Raw genomic sequence first — 21,889 nt, 5'->3', positions numbered from 1 at the left:
TCCGAACGCATGCGCTCACGCCGATTTACGCGATAAATAACCGAATAGACACGGAATATTTTTCTCGAAAAAAAGTCAAATTCGGTAAGCCTATAGCCCATGAAAATTTCGTTTCAGGCAGGTAAAATAGTTTCTTTCGAATGCGCTTGTTCTTCGCATATATAACTCCAAACGCATGCGCTCACGCCGATTTACGCGATAAATAACCGAATAGACACGGAATATTTTTCTCGAAAAAAAGTCAAATTCGGTAAGCCTATAGCCCATGAAAATTTCGTTTCAGGCAGGTAAAATAATTTCTTTCGAATGCGCTTGTTCTTCGCATATATAACTCCGAACGCATGCGCTCACGCCGATTTACGCGATAAATAACCGAATAGACACGGAATATTTTTCTCGAAAAAAAGTCAAATTCGGTAAGCCTATATCCCATGAAAATTTCGTTTCAGGGAGGTAAAATAATTTCTCTCGAATGCGTTTGTTCTTCGTATATATAACTCCAAACGCATGCGCTCACGCCGATTTACGCGATAAATAACCGAATAGACACGGAATATTTTTCTCGAAAAAAAGTCAAATTCGGTAAGCCTATAGCCCATGAAAATTTCGTTTCAGGCAGGTAAAATAATTTCTCTCGAATGCGTTTGTTCTTCGTATATATAACTCCAAACGCATGCGCTCACGCCGATTTACGCGATAAATAACCGAATAGACACGGAATAATTTTTTTCGAAAAAAAGCCAAAATCGGTAAGCCTATAGCCCATGAAAATTTCGTTTCAGGCAGGTAAAATAATTTCTTTCGAATGCGCTTGTTCTTCGCATATATAACTCCAAACGCATGCGCTCACGCCGATTTACGCGACAAATAACCGAATAGACACGGAATATATTTCTCGAAAAAAAGAAAATCGGTAAGCCAATAGCCCATGAAAATTTCGTTTCAGGCAGGTAAAATAATTTCTCTCGAATGCGCTTGTTCTTCGCATATATAACTCCAAACGCATGCGCTCACGCCGATTTACGCGATAAATAACCGAATAGACACGGAATATTTTTCTCGAAAAAAAGATAAAATCGGTAAGCCTATAGCCCATGAAAATTTCGTTTCAGGCAGGTAAAATAATTTCTTTCAAATGCGTTTGTTCTTCGTATATATAACTCCAAACGCATGCGCTCACGTCGATTTACGCGATAAATAACCGAATAGACACGGAATATTTTTCTCGAAAAAAAGATAAAATCGGTAAGCCTATAGCCCATGAAAATTTCGTTTCAAGCAGGTAAAATAATTTCTCTCGAATGCGCTTGTTCTTCGCATATATCACTCCAAACGCATGCGCTCACGTCGATTTACGCGATAAATAACCGAATAGACACGGAATAATTTTTTTCGAGAAAAAGCCAAAATCGGTAAGCTTATAGCCCATGAAAATTTCGTTTCAGGCAGGTAAAATAATTTCTTTCGAATGCGCTTGTTCTTCGCATATATAACTCCAAACGCATGCGCTCACGCCGATTTACGCGACAAATAACCGAATAGACACGGAATATATTTCTCGAAAAAAAGAAAATCGGTAAGCCAATAGCCCATGAAAATTTCGTTTCAGGCAGGTAAAATAATTTCTCTCGAATGCGCTTGTTCTTCGCATATATAACTCCAAACGCATGCGCTCACGCCGATTTACGCGATAAATAACCGAATAGACACGGAATATTTTTCTCGAAAAAAAGATAAAATCGGTAAGCCTATAGCCCATGAAAATTTCGTTTCAGGCAGGTAAAATAATTTCTTTCAAATGCGTTTGTTCTTCGTATATATAACTCCGAACGCATGCGCTCACGCCGATTTACGCGATAAATAACCGAATAGACACGGAATATTTTTCTCGAAAAAAAGTCAAATTGGGTAAGCCTATAGCCCATGAAAATTTCGTTTCAGGCAGGTAAAATAGTTTCTTTCGAATGCGCTTGTTCTTCGCATATATAACTCCAAACGCATGCGCTCACGCCGATTTACGCGATAAATAACCGAATAGACACGGAATATTTTTCTCGAAAAAAAGTCAAATTCGGTAAGCCTATAGCCCATGAAAATTTCGTTTCAGGCAGGTAAAATAATTTCTTTCGAATGCGCTTGTTCTTCGCATATATAACTCCGAACGCATGCGCTCACGCCGATTTACGCGATAAATAACCGAATAGACACGGAATATTTTTCTCGAAAAAAAGTCAAATTCGGTAAGCCTATATCCCATGAAAATTTCGTTTCAGGGAGGTAAAATAATTTCTCTCGAATGCGTTTGTTCTTCGTATATATAACTCCAAACGCATGCGCTCACGCCGATTTACGCGATAAATAACCGAATAGACACGGAATATTTTTCTCGAAAAAAAGTCAAATTCGGTAAGCCTATAGCCCATGAAAATTTCGTTTCAGGCAGGTAAAATAATTTCTCTCGAATGCGTTTGTTCTTCGTATATATAACTCCAAACGCATGCGCTCACGCCGATTTACGCGATAAATAACCGAATAGACACGGAATAACTTTTTCCGAGAAAAAGCCAAAATCGGTAAGCCAATAGCCCATGAAAATTTCGTTTCAGGCAGGTAAAATAATTTCTCTCGAATGCGCTTGTTCTTCGCATATATAACTCCGAACGCATGCGCTCACGCCGATTCACGCGATAAATAACCGAATAGACACGGAATATTTTTCTCGAAAAAAAGATAAAATCGGTAAGCCTATAGCACATGAAAATTTTGTTTCAGGCAGGTCAAATAATTTCTCTCGAATGCGTTTGTTCTTCGTATATATAACTCCAAACGCATGCGCTCACGCCGATTTACGCGATAAATAACCGAATAGACACGGAATAACTTTTTCCGAGAAAAAGCCAAAATCGGTAAGCCTATAGCCCATGAAAATTTCGTTTCAGGCAGGTAAAATAATTTCTCTCGAATGCGCTTGTTCTTCGCATATATAACTCCAAACGCATGCGCTCACGCCGATTTACGCGATAAATAACCGAATAGGCACGGATTAATTTTTTCGAAAAAAAGCCAAAATCGGTAAGCCTATAGCCCATGAAAATTTTGTTTCAGGCAGGTAAAACAATTTCTCTCGAATGCGCTTGTTCTTCGCATATATAACTCCAAACGCATGCGCTCACGCCGATTTACGCGATAAATAACCGAATAGACACGGAATAATTTTTTTCGAAAAAAAGCCAAAATCGGTAAGCGTATAGCCCATGAAAATTTCGTTTCAGGCAGGTAAAATAATTTCTCTCGAATGCGTTTGTTCTTCGTATATATAACTCCAAACGCATGCGCTCACGCCGATTTACGCGATAAATAACCGAATAGACACGGAATAATTTTTTTCGAAAAAAAGCCAAAATCGGTAAGCCTATAGCCCATGAAAATTTCGTTTCAGGCAGGTAAAATAATTTCTTTCGAATGCGCTTGTTCTTCGCATATATAACTCCAAACGCATGCGCTCACGCCGATTTACGCGACAAATAACCGAATAGACACGGAATATATTTCTCGAAAAAAAGAAAATCGGTAAGCCAATAGCCCATGAAAATTTCGTTTCAGGCAGGTAAAATAATTTCTCTCGAATGCGCTTGTTCTTCGCATATATAACTCCAAACGCATGCGCTCACGCCGATTTACGCGATAAATAACCGAATAGACACGGAATATTTTTCTCGAAAAAAAGATAAAATCGGTAAGCCTATAGCCCATGAAAATTTCGTTTCAGGCAGGTAAAATAATTTCTTTCAAATGCGTTTGTTCTTCGTATATATAACTCCATACGCATGCGCTCACGCTGATTTACGCGATAAATAACCGAATAGACACGGAATATTTTTCTCGAAAAAAAGATAAAATCGGTAAGCCTATAGCCCATGAAAATTTCGTTTCAAGCAGGTAAAATAATTTCTCTCGAATGCGCTTGTTCTTCGCATATATCACTCCAAACGCATGCGCTCACGCCGATTTACGCGATAAATAACCGAATAGACACGGAATAATTTTTTCGAAAAAAAGATAAAATCGGTAAGCCTATAGCCCATGAAAATTTCGTTTCAGGCAGGTAAAATAATTTCTCTCGAATGCGTTTGTTCTTCGTATATATAACTCCAAACGCATGCGCTCACGCCGATTTACGCGATAAATAACCGAATAGACACGGAATATTTTTCTCGAAAAAAAGATAAAATCGGTAAGCCTATAGCCCATGAAAATTTCGTTTCAAGCAGGTAAAATAATTTCTCTCGAATGCGCTTGTTCTTCGCATATATCACTCCAAACGCATGCGCTCACGCGGATTTACGCGATAAATAACCGAATAGACACGGAATATATTTCTCGAAAAAAAGATAAAATCGGTAAGCCTATAGCCCATGAAAATTTCGTTTCAGGCAGGTAAAATAATTTCTTTCGAATGCGTTTGTTCTTCGTATATATAACTCCATACGCATGCGCTCACGCTGATTTACGCGATAAATAACCGAATAGACACGGAATATTTTTCTCGAAAAAAAGATAAAATCGGTAAGCCTATAGCCCATGAACATTTCGTTAAGCAGGTAAAATAATTTCGCTCGAATGCGCTTGTTCTTCGCATATATCACTCCAAACGCATGCGCTCACGCCCATTTACGCGATAAATAACCGAATAGACACGGAATAATTTTTTCGAAAAAAAGCCAAAATCGGTATGTCTATAGCCCATGAAAATTTTGTTTCAGGCAGGTAAAATAATTTCTCTTGAACGCGCTTGTTCTTCGCACATATCACTCCGAACGCATGCGCTGACGCCCATTTGCCTAAGCTTCGTCCGTCTGGCTTTAAACGTCTCTTACAGTTTTGTAAATTAGACATTTTCATAAAGGTACTGAGCAATAACTAATTGAATGAACACTATTAAAATTATCCACCGGCAGTATTCGAACGCAGGACCTCTAGCACACGTGCCCGACATTGAAACCATTACGCCACGGACGCGTGTATCGCTAAGAGGCATAGAACGCCCTTATAAATTTCTTGCGGGAAAGTCAGCGTCCTGAGACGCCTGGTGTGTTTCAATTGGGCCACGTTGACAGGTTGAGCCGCTATTAGTAGCGATTGTGCATGTTTGCAGACCATTTTACGGACGCGGAAAGGAAAAGCCCCAAAATAAGTAAACATTTAGACTCAGTGGCGTGCTTTGTCTTTTTTACTTAAGGGCTGTGTTTAGAATAAGTTTATTTCCACAAGAGACGATACGAACACTGAGTCACAGTCACGGGACAATTCCACCAGGTCGATAACATATAAAAAACGGAGCATTGTATATACACGGCGCATTTTTAAAGTAGTGTCCGAGTCCTCACTCACCAAGGCATAATAATCACATAGACCCACGGAATGAAACAGTTATACATAAACTGAATGTCACATGTAAAAAATAATGTTCCATGTATTCAGTGTACACAATGGTTATGTACAATGATGATGTTACAGACAAACTTTACGCAATTTTGAAGTGATGTGCATGACATGTGTATAAACAAAAATGGTCATGTATACGGGAGCACACACACACAGAAATCACGGGCACCTACATTCATTGTGCATTAAATGGCTCCTTGGCGCAATATATCCGTTAACGGCGTCAGGCGTCCCTTCACGAAATAACATTCCTAACCACAACCACGCAGGCCCTCAGCGTGGCGCACATGCGTTACTGAACTAATTGAGTTCCTGAACGTAAAATACGTCAAAAAAATCATAAAGTATGTCCTAAACACAACCTACAGGCGTGATAGCGTCGGAGTTTAATTTGAATGTAGCAGAAAACATAATGTTGTTACGCGGAAACTCAAACACAAACCCCTTTTCTGAGTGGCGCGGCCCGCTCGGTTCCTTGCAACAACAATATCGCACTCGGTTCCGCGCATGCGCAAGAGATCTGCAGTTGCCGGGAAGCGTGACAAGCCAGTCAGTGATCTTTAAAACCTAGCACCTTCTACTCTTTAGGGCAAAGCTTAAGCGTTCTCAAATTTTTTTTCATTTATATTTCTTTACCATTCGTTACAGGGGGCGCCGCGGGGCAATATTGAGTAAGGGGGGTTCACAGTGACATAACACTAAAAGAAATATGGAGTTTTACGTGCCAAAACCACTTTCTGATTATGCGGCACGCCGTAGTGGAGGATTCCGGAAATGTCGACCACCTGGGGTTCTTTAACATGCACCTAAATCTAAGTGCACGGGTGTTTTCGCACTTCGCCCCTGTCGTAATGCGGCCGCCGTGGCCGGGATTCGATCCCGCGACCTCGTGCTCAGAAGCCTAACACCATAACCACTGAGCAACCACGACAGTCACATAAAAGTAGTAAAGGAAGAACACAATAGATCAGCTTCCAAGATGCGAAAATATACACGAGTGGTATAGTATCCCGAAAACGGTATGGTATCCCATCAATCCAAGGAGGACAAAGGAGAAGCATAAGTGAGCATGAACACGTTAGGCTGTTTAAAACATCAGTATTCAAGTGACAAGCGTCACAAAACTAGGACTGAACAAACATCGTTATAAGTTTTTTAGGATAACACGTGCAGCTACAACTTTTCACGAAAGGCCACTAGCTGAATTGGTTACAGAAACGATTTCACCATCCAAAGGCGGATAGCACGCGGCAGCGCCAATGAAAGACAGCGCGCTACCCGAGATGCAACAACATAAGGGTATCTCTGTATAGTTTTACAGCGCGAAGCAGACAGCACGTACAGGGGTAGACACACACAGGCCTGACTCGAAACCAAATTTATCCGAAAAGCAATGAAGATATGTAAAGTACACGAACTTTAGAAAAGAACCGGTAATACCGAATGCACACGCATGCCCTCAAACAACGCGCTTGCCTTTTCTGAACAGAACGTGTCACGATGTCAAGCTCGTCTTTTGAGGACTGTTTATGCAAACGCATTCGGTATTATCGGCTATTGTGTAAGGTTCCGGCACTATATACATGTTCAATGCTTCTGGAATAAATTTGGCATTGAGCCAGCGCTCCGTGTATCAACCCTTGTCCGTCTAGTCTGCATCGCGTTGTACGCTTATAGCCACGAATATATACCCAACAAGCCTTACCTTCCCCATTTTAAGGGATTGTGAAGACAGCTAGACCTTCACGTGGGGTTTGAAGCGGGATACTAAATGATCATGAGTTATATAGGCATGCAACACATATGTAAAAAAGACAATAATGCGTGTAATAAAGTTCATTTATCTCTCTTTCTCTGTCTCTCTCGGGCAAAAAAAATGGCAGAGGCTTAGCTCAGCTATGCCAGGATATACGTAGAAAAAGCTAAGGCATAGCATGGTATGCCCTGGTTCATCTTGATTGCAAGTCCAGGTTAGTCTAATTGTCTAGCTATGTTGCGGCGTTTAACCAGTCGTTTGGCGCGCTGTTCGTCTGTTTCCTGGGCGATTCGTTTCCTCTTCATCTTGTTCCGATGTTGAATCCAGGCCTCCTGCTTATCAGTATTTTCACCGTCCATACTGCCGCCTCATCTGTGGTTGCGGTGCACGCGAGCTCTGCTTTTCAATACTCCGACATGTTATGACGCTGCTAGCGCGCGACGGCGTAAGACGTGTGGTGTGTCGGCTCCGTCGATTTTCGGCTGGAGTCACGGCTCAATCCTCTGCACCCCAGCAAGACCGACGTCAATCGACGCAGCAAACCTTCTGGACCACGTGGATACTAATGTTCACCAGGTGGGACCACTTTTGAAGATTTTACGACCGAATTACACCCGCCTACGTGGGCGACGCCGTTAGGCCATACGGCGACGCCGACTCCCGGCGGCGTGGAACCGGCCTCCCGAGGTAAAATGGCGGCTCCCACGTCATTCCTGAGGGGTTACGATCCCGACGCCATGGCCTGGACGACGGTTTCAACATCAGAAGATCAAAACTCCGCTCCTATTCCGACATTTCGGCACCAATCTCTCAATGAAGCGGTCGCGCGTCGCTCGCTCGTTCAAGCCAAGACGGCGGCGTCCATCGCCGCCCCAGTCTCCGGCACACCGGCCGGCAAGACGCAGCCTCCCGCTTCGCGCGCTGCGGGAAGCAAACGCAAGGTCCTTACCAAATGGAAGCCTCGGCCATTTCCAAAACCGGGCCCTGATGACTTCGTGGTCGTGCTCAAGCCACGCGAGCATGTGTCGCTGCACCAAGCCTTTTCGGAGAACCGCTACGGTGCCGCCATTACGGCCTACCTCGGGCCTGAGGTGGCAAGGTCTGTTACGGTTCTGCCGTCCCGTGAACAAAACCTGATATTGATCCACACCCCGAACCCGGCAGCGGCAGATCGGCTCCTCGGGGACTTCTCAATCAACACCGACCGTGGGCCGATTCCGCTCCACGGATACCTTAGGCAAGACGGAGGCGATATCTGCCACGGCGTCATCGTCGTCAGCAACTCTGACACCACTGAATCGCTTCGAGAGCAGGTGCAATGGAGAGCAGGCACCATTGTCGAGGTGAGGAAATTCGGCTCCTCTAACAAAGCTCGGGTAACCTTCGCCGGGAGGGAGAAACCGCGTTTTGTGCACTATGAGAACATGCTCATCCCAGTGCAAACCTACTACCGGACAATCCCGGCCTGCGGCCTGTGTGGGGCTGTCGGCCACCGAGCGGATGCTTGTCCCAACACGCAGCAGAACACGTGCGGACTCTGCGGGCAACAAGCCCCGCTTGTGGAGGGGGTGCGGGCCCCTCACGAGTGTGTTCCACGGTGCTCTGTTTGTGGCGGTGGACACGCCACAAACTCACGTGAGTGTGCGGCAAAATTCCGCACACACAAGATGGCCGCCCCGAAGGGCGGGACAAAGAGGAAAATGGCGGCCAAGAACAAGAGCCGCCATCTTGGCCTCCCCGGTGAGTCACCGAGCCGGGAGGACAGCAACACCGAGAAGCCGGCACCGAGAAGCTCTACCGGAGGAGCCGGCAAGCGACCGCCGACGCAGCCGCCACCACACAGCGACACTGGAAAACTGTCGACGTCGCCACCACGAGGCGAGGCCAGGGCCTGGGCCAACGCCGTGAAACACGGAACGCAGGTGAGCGGTACGGGCAGGGCTGCCTCCTCTTCCCCTACCTCCTCCCCCCCTGCGGCACGCAGTGCCGAGCAAGCCAAGATTGCAGCTCTCGAGGCCCAAATTGAGATGCTGCTCAAAAAAATTACGCTCCTGGAATCGCAGTCAAAACAGCCTACCACTCCCCCCTCTACCCCCGCAACTGAGGCTATGGAGAGTGAGCCCGCGGCACCGAATGCAGCACTGAGCGTGGAAGCTGCACTTGAGGCCCGTCTAGAGGCCCGCATAGATGCGCGTTTCAACACCCTAGAAAGTCAAATTTCCGCGGCAATCACCTCCGCCATCGCCAAAATAACTGAAAGCATTCCGACAATCGTCGCACAGCACATCGCTCAATCCTCGCGTGGCGTCCGACGAACCGGCGGTCTTATAAAAGACGTGTCTGGCCGCTGTCCGAAAACGTCGCGACGCACCATTGAAATTGAAGTAGAAGACAATGACAGCTGCTCGCTCTCCGGACTGGAGGATGCTCCCCTCCCCGCGAGTGCTGGCTCCGGAGCAGCGTCCCTGCAATCGGTCTTTCCCTTCAATGACCATGGCGGACAGCCCTCAAATTAAGCGTTCTCTCCGTACCAATTCGGCCACCCCCATCCAAATTACCCAATGGAACTGCCGGGGATTCCGCTCCCGCGCCAAGCGGGCGGACCTCCGGCTTTTCCTGTCAACATTCGCTTCACTCCCCGCGGTGGTTGCCCTCCAGGAGCCAGGGAGCGGCGCCACCCTTACAAATTATACCACGTTCCAGCAGGACCCCTCTTCCTGTATCTGCGTGCACAAAAATTATACAGCCAACCAGGTTGATTTGGAACTCAATACTGATTATTCCTATGTGATGGTCACCCTTCTTCCGCTTAAGAAACAAAACGCACCATTACATATACTCAACATCTATTGTTCTCCCAAGCTCAAGAATGTAACTTTCGCAGCTCTCTTCAGTCGCGCCCTGAAGGCTGCGGGCAGGGACCCCCTGGTGATCGTGGGCGATTTCAACGCTCACAGCACACTCTGGGGGTACATGCGTGAAGAAAAGCGCGGGCGCAAGCTAGCGGAACTTGCGTCCACGCTGGGCCTGACTCTTCACACCGACCCTGCACATCCAACGCGGGTGGGTAACTCCGTGACTCGGGACACGTGTCCGGACCTTACCTTCACCAAAAACATTAGACACGCAGAATGGGCCAACACCGAGGAAACCCTCGGCAGTGACCACTGCATACTCAACACAACCGTCAGAAGCAAACCATTGGCAAGATCCCACGCCCAAGCCCGCCTACCCGACTGGACCAAGTTCCGGCAAAACTACACTAATTCGGCCCCTATCCACGAACAAGGTTACCACGCGTGGTCACAAGAATTGGTTGCACACCTTCGTTCGGCGGAAACACAAGTTCAACTATCGGAGGCCACGCCGGAGGTCGACAACCACCTCCTGCACCTATGGGAGGCGCGGCACAGCCTCGTCCGTAGGTGGCGCCGCCAAAAACACAATCGGAGGCTCAAAATTCGCATCGCCGAGCTCACCCAACGAGCAGCAGAGTACGCGGCCCAGCTCGCCGACTCGAATTGGGTGGACCGATGCAACACGGCCGCTAGACAAATGTCTAGCCGGAGCACCTGGCGTCTCTTTCGCGCCTTGATCGATCCGACTCAAACCAGAGCCGAGACACAAAAACATCTCCAACGGGCTATCCATAGCTTCGACGGAGACATCTCAAAATTAGCATGCAAACTACGCGATCAGTACCTTTGTATACAACAGGACCCCCGAGGGCCAGCGTACTCGTATGCAGGTTCCGAGAACGCGGAGCTGGACCAACCGTTCCAGCTCCACGACCTGAAGGCGGCGCTCACTAAAATGAAGCGAGGAACGGCGCCGGGAAGAGACAAAATAACAGTGAAACTACTTGCCAACCTTCCCGACCCCGCCTACGAGGCGCTCCTCGCATACATAAACTCAATCTGGCTCGGTGAGGCAATCCTCCCAATCGAATGGAAGACCGCCCTGGTCACTTTCATTCCGAAAGCCGGCAAAGCCTTAACCACGGACAACCTCCGCCCAATCTCCCTCACGTCTTGTGCGGGAAAGCTGATGGAGACTATGGTGCGAGATAGGCTGTCCGAGTTTCTGGAAAACCAAAACGTTTTCGCAGACACCATGTTCGGGTTCCGCCCGCACCGGTCCGCGCAAGATGTTCTGCTTCAACTAGACCGCGAAATTCTAAATCCCGTCGAATACCCCCTCAATGACAAGGCAGTACTCGCCCTCGATTTGAAGGGGGCTTTCGACAATGTCACACACGACATAATTCTGACACACCTCTCCCAAACCAACTGTGGACACAACACGTTTCAATACGTTAAACAATTTCTCTCCGACCGGCAATCGTACATCCGTATACAAGATGAAGAACACGGCCCCTACCAATTAGGCACCAGAGGTACCCCGCAGGGCGCGGTCCTCTCACCCCTACTATTCAATTTGGCAATGCTGAAACTCCCGGCTCAGCTGGAGAATGTAGAAGGCATACAGCACGCGCTGTATGCCGACGACATCACCATCTGGGCTAAACATGGATCGGTAGGAGACATTGAAGCCAACCTGCAGCAAGCGGCGGAGATCGTGGATGCCTACGCCCGCCGCTGCGGCCTTCAATGCTCCCCGGCCAAATCGCAATTTGTGCACATTCGCCCCTCGCCGAAGTGCACTACCAAAATCGAACTGTCCCTACCAAATGGACCCATCACAGAATACGATCAGATCAGAGTACTGGGTCTCTTTATTCATAAACACCGCCGAGTCGACACAACACTGGCCAAACTGCGCAAGGTGGGGGACCAGGTGGGCCGCATGGTTCGCCGGGTTTCCAATAAACGCGGGGGGTTACGGTGCAAAGACGCTTTGCGGCTGGCGCATGCATTCGTAACCAGTCGAGTGTTGTACTCGACTCCTTACCTCCACCTTCGCAGGTTTGACGAGAACGCCCTCGAGGTGATTCTCCGTAAAATTTACAAGCGTGCTCTCGACCTCCCGATCAACACATCCAACCAGCGCCTCCTCGGCCTGGGAATGGTCAACACCTTCGCGGAACTCCGAGAAGCACACTTGACAAACCACTACACAAGACTCTCAAAGACGTCGTCGGGTCGCCGCCTTCTTGCCCGACTACACATCCACCATCCAACACTGACGGAAGAGCGCGTGCGCATCCCGGAAATCTGGAGATACGCCCTGCACGTGCGCCCTCTTCCGGCCAACATGACACGAGACGACCATAGTGGCCGGCGCCTCGCACGCGCGGAAGCGTTGGCACGTCACTATGGGAACAAGCACGGAGTATTCTACGTAGACGCCTCCGGCCCACACCATGGGGGTTGGTTTACGGCCGCAGTCGTCCACCAAAACACCGCGGTGAACGGGCTTACGTTCAAAGCACAAGACATAACACATGCGGAAGAGGTGGCCATCGCGCTCGCCGCCGCAGATCAGGACTCGCGGGTCATTATTAGCGACTCACGAGGGGCCTGCAGGAACATTGAAAGGGGCTTTATTCCCTATTTGGCGTACCGCTTACTTCAAGGCAGCAATTATCTCGGGGTCCCCGCGCCCCGCACGATAGTATGGACTCCCGCGCACGAGGGTCTCGAGGGCAACGAAGCGGCCGACGCCGCTGCCCGCGCGCTCACTCTCCGGGCATCGCCTTCGCCTCCCGTCGCTGCGGACTCCGACCCCAATCCGGTATTTACCTTCAAGGAAATCAACCAACACTACCAATACGGCCATGCAATCTTTCCTAAGCCCTGTAAGGGCCTCACGAAGGCGGAGGAGCGTTTACTCCTTCGCCTCTATACTAAAACACTGTTGTGCCCGGCAATCCAAAAACATTTCGACCCTGCGTGCTCAGGGAAGTGCCCGCACTGTGAGGAAAAATCTTCGGACATTTTCCACATGGTGTGGGCGTGCCAATCAACCCCTCACCTTCCCCCTATACCCAACCCTACCCGGGAGGACTGGGAGGCGGCCCTGCTCGGCTGCTCCGACCTGGCGAGCCAGAAGGCCCTGGTCGGCCGTGCCCAAGCCGCGGCTACAGCCAATGGGTTCCTGTAATGAGGTGCCCACCTAGTCTGTATAAGGAACGGCCCCTTAAGGACTGCTCCACACGCTCCCTGTAAATACTTCAAACAATAAAGTTTTTCAGTCAGTCAGTCAGACATGTTATCAGGCATGCGACGCAGTTGGTGAAGCGAGCGGAGGCGAGCGCAACGACGAGGAACGCGGTATGACGAGGAACGCGGTGTGACGTCATGTGCCTTCCTCGGAGCCCGGCCACGGCGAAATCTCAAGTTCGCGGGGAGTAAAGCTTTCGCTTTAAAATAAATGCCGCATGATTGTTTGTACATATGATGTTCAGTGCAGTCAAAGCTTTCCTTTATGTCAATCCGTGCGACTGAACGTGAGTGTGTATTTTTTCTTTTACGTCCTCGTTCAGTCGCGCTAACACACTCTATCATTGTGATGCAAGGTTCGTGTACTCAAAGGTTTTAACGGTTCTCTTATAGGCGGAGCCTCCGAGAACCCAATAGAGGACAAAGCCGTTGGTTTCAAAAACACACACAAGCTTTTAATGAAACTAGAAAAAGGTTTAAAATAAATAGAAGGAAATAGAAAGCATAAAATAGACACTCAAACAGACATCACGGCAGTGAGAAACACTTGGGGCTAGTATGACGTTAACTAGTGCGCGTGTCCGGGCTTGCCACGACGGCAGGGACGCATAACAGTCTTGACGAGGAGACGCGGCGACAAGTTGATGAAAGGAGTTGCGCCGGTCTCAACAAAGGTGGGGGTATAGGATGGTTGACCGGGCGACCGGAGCGCGCCAGCTCTGGCTTGGAGAGGTAAGGCAGGCGGCTTGGTGGCACTAGCACACGGCGGCGGCGTTCTGGCCAGGCAGCTAAGTTGAGCTGGGCGTACAACTCGGGCCCGTGGAGCCCGACTGCTCTCGTCCTGCCCACGAGCACAGAAGCTCGCCGGCCTTGAGCAGCTGGCGGCACGCTCGGGAAGACTGGCGACGCACAGGAACGGGTTGGCAGGAGGCCCCGGTCGGGTGAAGTCCTGGTGGCTCGGGTCCGGAACCCGACGGCCCGTCTTCAACTCCCGGTCCGGTGGCCGACCTTCTCCTGACGTCGCTTCCTGGAACTCTCCCGGCGTCTCCCCCCTTCTGCCAGCGCGCCTCGCTTTTTCTCCAGCTCTGGTCGATTCGTCGTTTTCTCATTGGTTGGTTGACGCTCCGTGGATTCTCCTAATTGGGTTGGCTTTTCTTCTTTTAGTTCCTTTTCTTGGGCCGCGCGTTCACGTGCCGGACGCTCTTCGGCGTTGTCGTTTTCTCCTTCCAGCACGGAATTCGCATCGGCGCGCGCACTCCTTGTCGTCTGCTTCTGTCCGTCCCGATCACGGCAGAACCAAGCGTCCTTCCTTTCCTTAGATCACTATCTCTCCCGATCACCGCACCATGTCGCGCACCACACACATCACAATCATGCGCAACCATGCCATCAGTGAAAACGCGACCTACATCCTCTAAGTTGTGGTCTTCAATTAGTATGCTCAGAAAGCCAGCACGTTTATCGCGAAGATGTTCCCCTCTGAATCGATCTTCTGCAAAACACACACAATTAATATCACGAAGTAATATGATGAAGCGGTCACATTTTATATACTACACTATACATTCCGAAAACAACAATGGATAATTCACACTGTTCAGCGCATAAGCGCATACGAGCAACCACGAAGCTCCAAAATAAGAAAAATCGACAATGAGCAATGCGGCCAGTTCCACAAAGAGTTGCACTTTTTTAAATAATACCAGCACCCTTCCGTATCAGCAAGGCACATCCGCCTGATGGCCCATTAGCAGGACATACACATGCATTGTAATGTTCCGCGAAAGGCCGCACCATGCGATCGGTCTGCTCTTGAGTTTCGACCTTAGTTTCTACTAAAGCAACAACATCGAGTTCCTTCCGCACACATAATCGGCTAAGTTGATACTGCTGGCGTCCCGCTCCAAGGCACCGAACATTTAACGTGGCAGCTCTCAATGTTGCTCTAGTTTCACCGCCATTTTTCTGCAAAAGCAAGCCGATCGCACGGTGCCGCTGGAAAAGAAACGATCCGAACACTTTGAAGAAAACCTTCCAAAAATAATTGCTCTACAAAATGCCGCTCTATACCGAAGCGTACCTGTAATGTGTACACGAAGGCTAATTCTTAAGAGGGACCCATTTCTTGAAGACGTTAGTGCCGGCCGGGCGCTCCAGTAGGCGCGTGGTCCTAGATATAGGCGGTTGTGCCGCTGCCCGCCTGTCCGGCAGGACGCTCGGCCTCGGGCGCATGGGTTCCCGACGACCCGCCTGCACTTTTGGCGGCGGTTAGTTTTTGGTCTCGTTGCCAAGTTTCCCGTCCAGGTTGCTGGTTAAGTCCCTTGCTCTTTTCGAAGACGCAATGTTTGCACTCGCTTCTTCGACGTGCATCAAATCAGTTGCCCGTCCGTGCTCTGTTGCGTCCACCCCGGCAGTGGCGGGATCTGCGGCGCAAGCCTCCTGCTCTGCAGCTTTCGGATCCGCAGTTAGTACAGTTGCAACATTCGCGGGAATGGTAGCCTGCACAGAGGGCCTTATAACCGTGTCCGACGGCAGGACTTGCGCGCGGGAAGCCTCATCGACGTCAGCCTCGTCCATTAACAGGTCAGCCACGTCCTCCCGAAGCGCCGGTCCAATGACGGATGCGTAAGTCTCTACGCATTCCGTCTCGCCGTGGCCGCAGCGACGGCACACTGCACATCTTGGGACGCGGTACTCACGTCGACCGTGTCCGGTGTTTCGGCATTTCGGGCAAAGTGGTGCTGTTCCTGGTACAACAACTAAGGCGTGCTCGCCAGCGACACGAATTAAGTTGATGGGGCAGGTCTTCCACGGATCATACCAGTCTTCAGAACCGTACACACCATCCTTGTTGACGATGCTTTATCTTGCACTCCGGGAACGTGCCATTATTCCCCGGAAAACGTCCGTAACCTTTGCGATCGGTAACGGGGCGGTGCGTACGTCCTCGTCCGGCACGTTGTGTAGCATCCAATGCAGCTTCAGCTGCATGGCCTGGTTGGCTGGATCAACCACAATGCGCCGATGTTCATTCACGTCGACGTCCTTCGCGCTTGCCAGCCTTTTCACGCCTTCGTCGCGCTTGACAGTCCCTGCCCAAACATAGCTCCTCTGATACGCCCCTAGGGCGATAACGTCAGGAAACAGGCCCAAGCTGGCTAGCGCAGCCCGGAAATGCTCTACGCGATACGTGTATGTTCACACGTCGCGTCTTATTCAGGGGTTATTACGTACCAAGAGAATTCAATGAAATCCCAACACTATAAGCATTATTCAATACACAGAGAGGTGATCACCGGCAATGCAATTACGGGATTGAATGCTAAAGATTATTTTTTTTCTTACCATGAACCTTGTGGTCGGTAACTGCACGTTGGCTTCTGTCTTACTTCGTTTGAGCCCTCTTCAATACGTTGGGCAGTTTCGCCTGAAAGGCGAAGTATTGACAGCAAGAGCAAGGCTTAGTGTTCCGTTCGAACTCCTCGGATTGTGTTAAAACTACACGCGGGTGCTGCATACGTTGGCACGACGCGGCACTATGGGCAAATCCTGCTGCGCATAAGATTATTTGCCAGTGTGTGGGAACAGCGCAATGTTTAAAAAAAAATTGTTTTAAAGGGTTTTCCTTTGCGATCACAAACCATGGCACATAATCTCCAGATGTCATCCTGACTCCTGCTATCCTATAGCCCGATGTCTTTGAGGACGACGCAAAAGAACAAACAAAGCGTTTTTGACTGTACGAACACAGGAAGTAGAGAATGTGGCTACAGCCCGACGACTGACGGACGTCATTAGGCTCCCTAATGACTCGTACGTGTCACGTTACGTGTTGGCGAACTCCCTTCCTGGCTTGACAAGTGCATCTTCAAGTGCAAAATGAGCTCAAGGCGACGGCCCCACTAGGGCGAGTGACTTTTCGTCGGCCCGGGTCGAGGAATGCAACCGCGCGCCTGCACATTCACGAAGCCAGTCTCGGAACAAACACGAAACGCGTGTCCACACTACGACCACTTTCAAAGTTTAACGACACACACGCCGGTCCCACGACGTGCGCACAACGAGACTCTCGGTCCCTCTATGCCGACCCACTTTCTTTTTTTTCTTTCTCTCAACTCCGGGGACGTCCTTCAGTCACTTCCACTTCCGCCAGGCGCACCCGCGGGTTTCCCATGCGCCGCGCGATAATGAGCCACGAGCACGGCTCGAAAAGGTCTTCTCGTCATGCGGGACCAGTTTCACGGGTGGCCGCTCGTAATTGGCTTTACGAGGTCTCCCTCGTGAAGGAACGTCGCTGTCAGGTCCTCCGGTGGTCCCACGCTGAGCAGGCCGGCCCGACGGATGCTAATTAGACGTAGTTTTACTCAACGCGGGGGCGCTCGTTGACACAAACGTTCTTCTGTTATGTAGAGTCGCATTGTTCTATTTGCAACTTTGTCCATAGTGCGACTTGGTGACGTTAAAACACGTGCACGAAAAGGAGCGCCGGAACGATACACCTGCTATAGGAAGACGTCATAAAGATGCACTGTTGGAGAACAGCTGCGTAAATCCAACTGTCAACTGGGGTAGCAGCTCTAGCATGCCAGTCAAATAATACAAAAGAATGTGTGCAGATCAAACGTACATGTTTGAGAAGCAAGACTTTAGTGAACAGGCTGAAAAAAATGCTGCACAACTGATGGCGATGCGTATATAGTTGCCTATACTTTCATGCTATGCAACCTGTAATGTCATGCAATCTTCATGTTCATCCACCACGAAGATCGCTACAGTTTTCTTGCATTTTTTATGTTTGTGCACTACACCGTTCCCAAGCCGTGCAGGAACACCAGAGCAGGCAGATGCAGTGTGCGATGTCTACGCAGTGATGTCACGTGTACGTACAATGCCTTTCGAGGCATCATGCATCATGGGATGAGATCTATGCATAGACAAGTACGATACAGACCTGTATGCACTTAAGGCTTCTGTATCCCTTGCATCACAGCACTGCATGACCACCCTAGAGGATTAGCCAAGAGCGGGCAAACACCGAGTGGCGCATACTGAATGGGTTGGTGAACGAAAATTAAGCAAACCAAGAAACCCGTTCAATATAATGCGCTATTCCACAAAGAGGTCGGCGTGCTTTAAATATATTTATAAGTCGACGTTTTATTACGTATGTTTAGGCATTATGCAGTAATTTTTTTATTCTTTTTGTTATGCCGAACCGAAGTCCGCTTACCGGAACTACTTTGTCAGCCAGCATGCTACTACTTATTTATTAAGGTCGTTATTGGGCAACTGCATTGGCGCACATATGAACTTTTCATGTTAATCGACGAATTCATCCGCCAAGATCGATATTCACCGACGGAGTAGTTGCCACGCCAAACCCAGAAAACTATAGGCAAAGAATGTTTCGCATGAAACATTGCAGTTTCGCCCATTGAACGAAGCAGTGACGGCTTAGGTGGCGCAGTATTGCGCGCTGCAAGTCTTGCACTGCTTCGCGCGCTATCGCTTGGAGTAGACATTTGCAAAGGCGCGCGAATAATCTCCTTTCCAGAAGAAAACGCTTTATATGTCGTTCTGGTCCGAGTCGTCTTCGTTCGTGTAGGTGGCTCTCTCCTGCGGCGGAGACTACATGCTAGCAAACCATAGCTCGAGTGAAGAAGCAAGGAGACACCAACTCTTTCTTCCCTTTATTTTCAATCCAGCCTTTCGCAATGGCATCGTTTATTTTATTTCACCTCCACTCCGGATTATAGGATGAGCCGCAGAGCGTGGTGTCAACCGATCGCTTTAACGAGCACCCAAGAGGAAGACACTGTGTATTGTCCAGGCGCCGCACCCTTTGCTGTGCCATCGGCGGAGTTTACTACTTCACTGCCGGGTCTGGGATCGGCACAGTTTTGATTACAGCACTTCATCAATGGGCCTATTTTACTGCGAAACAAAACGCCGCACAGACAGAAAATCCGGAGGGTGGAGGGGAGTGGTAGGAAAAAAAATCGGGCAGAACTCCAGTACGATGGCTATCTGCGTATGCGAATGTCCAGGTAATTTCGAATTATAGATCAAGCAGCTGTATTATAAGCGGACCCTACTTAATGAATTAAATACATTTGACGTGGGTTCCAAATGAATCAGGTGTATTCGATTTTAGAGCGAACCGGAGAGGTGTACACCATAAGCTTAGTCTTTAGGTTACCATCAGGTAAGTGACGCCTAAGGAATCCGAGTGTTTTGTATGCTTTATAAGCTTCTGGACGTCAATGTGGGTATTGCACGTTATATTGGAAGAAAGATGCACGCATAGAGAGAGAGACAGAGGAAAGGGGAAAGGCAGGGAGGTTAACCAGAGGGGAAGATCCGGTTCGCTGCCCTACGCTGGGGGAGAGAGGGGAGGGGGAGGTAAAGCGATAACAAAGTAGAGATAAATAAAGAAAGGAGCGTAGACATACAATCACAGTCAGTCACTGTCGCCGCATACTGCCACCGCACAGCACAGTAGCACTTGCAGCACTATAGACATCTGTTCAGGCTACAGCCGCTTGTCCAATTCTGTAGCCCTTAGTGCAAGCATAAGTATTTTAATGAATAAACGTGCTCAATGTACATTGTATTCACGTAATAACTGTGTAGCGGATAGTCGTTGTCGTAGAAGTTATAAATTTTTTTTATAAGCGTTAGTTTATTTGCCATTGATCGCACCTAGTGGCAATGCTGTCAAGGTCTCTTTTTAAAGCAGTACTGTCGTCGCGGTTAGTAATCGGTCATAACTCGCAGAGTCGTCCGATGTGAGGCTTTTACTTATGCTGCTAACGCAAGTTAAACAGAACATCAGTCCAAGTACTGAGTCTCGTGTTAACCCGGATTTGACTTTGTTTAATGAAGAACATTCATTTACAGAAAGAAATGGATAGCAGTTGCACAAAAAGAACTGTTTATACAGACGTTAATGTATCGCTTTATGTTAAGGCTATCTAGTTTCACTGTCAAACGTGCATGAAGAACCTTATAAAATGTGTTAGTGAAACCGATAAATACGGCATCAATAAGGGTGGACGCATGAACAGCATCATGACGCGTCATCTTCATGACGGACATCAGTCACTAATTCAAATACGTGCGTTTCACATGAACGACCTCGCTGCAAACCAAGTTGGTTATCATGAAAAAAGCTTGAGCTCAACTAAATACTCCATTATTGCAGATTAAATTACGTGTTCTGGTAATTAGCGGATACGATACTGGTTAGAGAAATGGGCCTATAGTTAGATAGGCGGGAGTGATCGCACGATTTGAATACCGCAGTCACACAGTCAATACCGCAGTCACACACGCACCCTGTGTCTGTATATATTGTTAAAGTATCGCAGCAAAGACGTGCGATATGACCGGTTTGGTTATTTTCAGTAATTTAAGGCATACATAGTCTGGACCGGGCGAAGAGTTGTCCGTCAGACGGTCAATATAGCTAATTCGCTTCCTTCACGAGCGACCACGATGTCATTCACGGTAGCATTAATAAATTCAAAATTTAAATCAGCAGTAATGGGCTTCTCGTTAGTGAAAACCTAAACTAAAGAAGAAGTTACTTTTTCTGCAGCCCCTGATGGCGACAAGTGCTCACCGTCCTTAGTTAAATGGATGGAATTTCCAGAGGAAACCCTTAGATTAACCACTTTCCAAAACATTTTAGTAATATCTGTTAGCAGCGCACGTAAGTCTTCGTTAAACATACAAGTCCGACAGCTTTGCTTTTGAATACAAGCGTTTCTTTTTGTTGATGCATCACTCGCGAAATGTCCACGGTGTAATCATTTTAGGAATGTGCTGATCTCTTACTTGTGTAACAGCACGTGAACTATGCGCCAGTTTTTGTCAGCATTACGATAATATAAGCTAGTTAAAGATTGTCTAAGAACCATGACAAGTCGAAAAAAAGCTGCTTGACACCCGCGCGTTCGTAGCCGTGCATTGTTTTTTGTTTTTTTTTTCTGGCTTTTCGACCGTTAGCGTCACTTCGCAGTGCAAGACATCGTGGTCCCTAATACATTCGATCACGCGAACGCACACATTTTCAGGTATGGTAGTAAACATTAAATCAAGAACAGAACTTCCACGCGTATGGAGGGGGGGTGCATTTGCGTCAAGTTAAACAACGAAATTATGTCAAGAAATTGGGTACACTTCTTGTAGAACGTCCACAGGTGTGCATGTTCACCAGCCTAACTCTCACCCTTCCTCCTCCCCGCGTTTTATATACACTTGCAAGCAGATCGGCATGACGGTTTTGTCGCAGTCATGTAAGGTGCGGTCAGTTTTACGGGGCGTGAAGTTATAATAAAATATATTTCGATACCGGGCATTCAGCCTAGGATTCTGGCTCGTCACCCGTATTAGTGTGCACGACCAACATAGTGTTGTACCTTTTTGTTTACATTTGAATTCGGCTGCCAATTCAGCTTTAACGCTGAAGCCACGTCCTGCAAACTCCCGACACGAACCGCATGCACTTCGTATGAGGAAGAGAGTGCGGAGCCTTTTAGGTTCCGTGCGACGAATAAACAGT

The 21,889-nt window shown here is 48.3% G+C and overlaps 2 protein-coding genes across 2 annotated transcripts in view; both read left to right on the top strand.

The window, feature by feature from the left end:
- The window catches only part of LOC126546273 (excitatory amino acid transporter 2-like), an 87,715-nt gene that overhangs the window by 20,964 nt on the left and 44,862 nt on the right, over positions 1-21,889 (top strand). The window lies entirely within an intron of this gene.
- Positions 7,372-9,227, top strand: LOC140213444 (uncharacterized). Its single transcript, XM_072284669.1, has 2 exons — positions 7,372-9,123; positions 9,186-9,227. Exons 1-2 carry the CDS (start codon positions 7,894-7,896, stop codon positions 9,225-9,227), a joined length of 1,272 nt encoding a protein of 423 aa, XP_072140770.1. The 5' UTR covers positions 7,372-7,893.

The sequence above is a fragment of the Dermacentor andersoni genome, chromosome 10 (genome assembly GCF_023375885.2).
Source record: "Dermacentor andersoni chromosome 10, qqDerAnde1_hic_scaffold, whole genome shotgun sequence".
NCBI classification, from domain to species: Eukaryota; Metazoa; Arthropoda; class Arachnida; order Ixodida; family Ixodidae; genus Dermacentor; species Dermacentor andersoni.
This window is presented reverse-complemented; position numbering and strand designations above follow the sequence as displayed.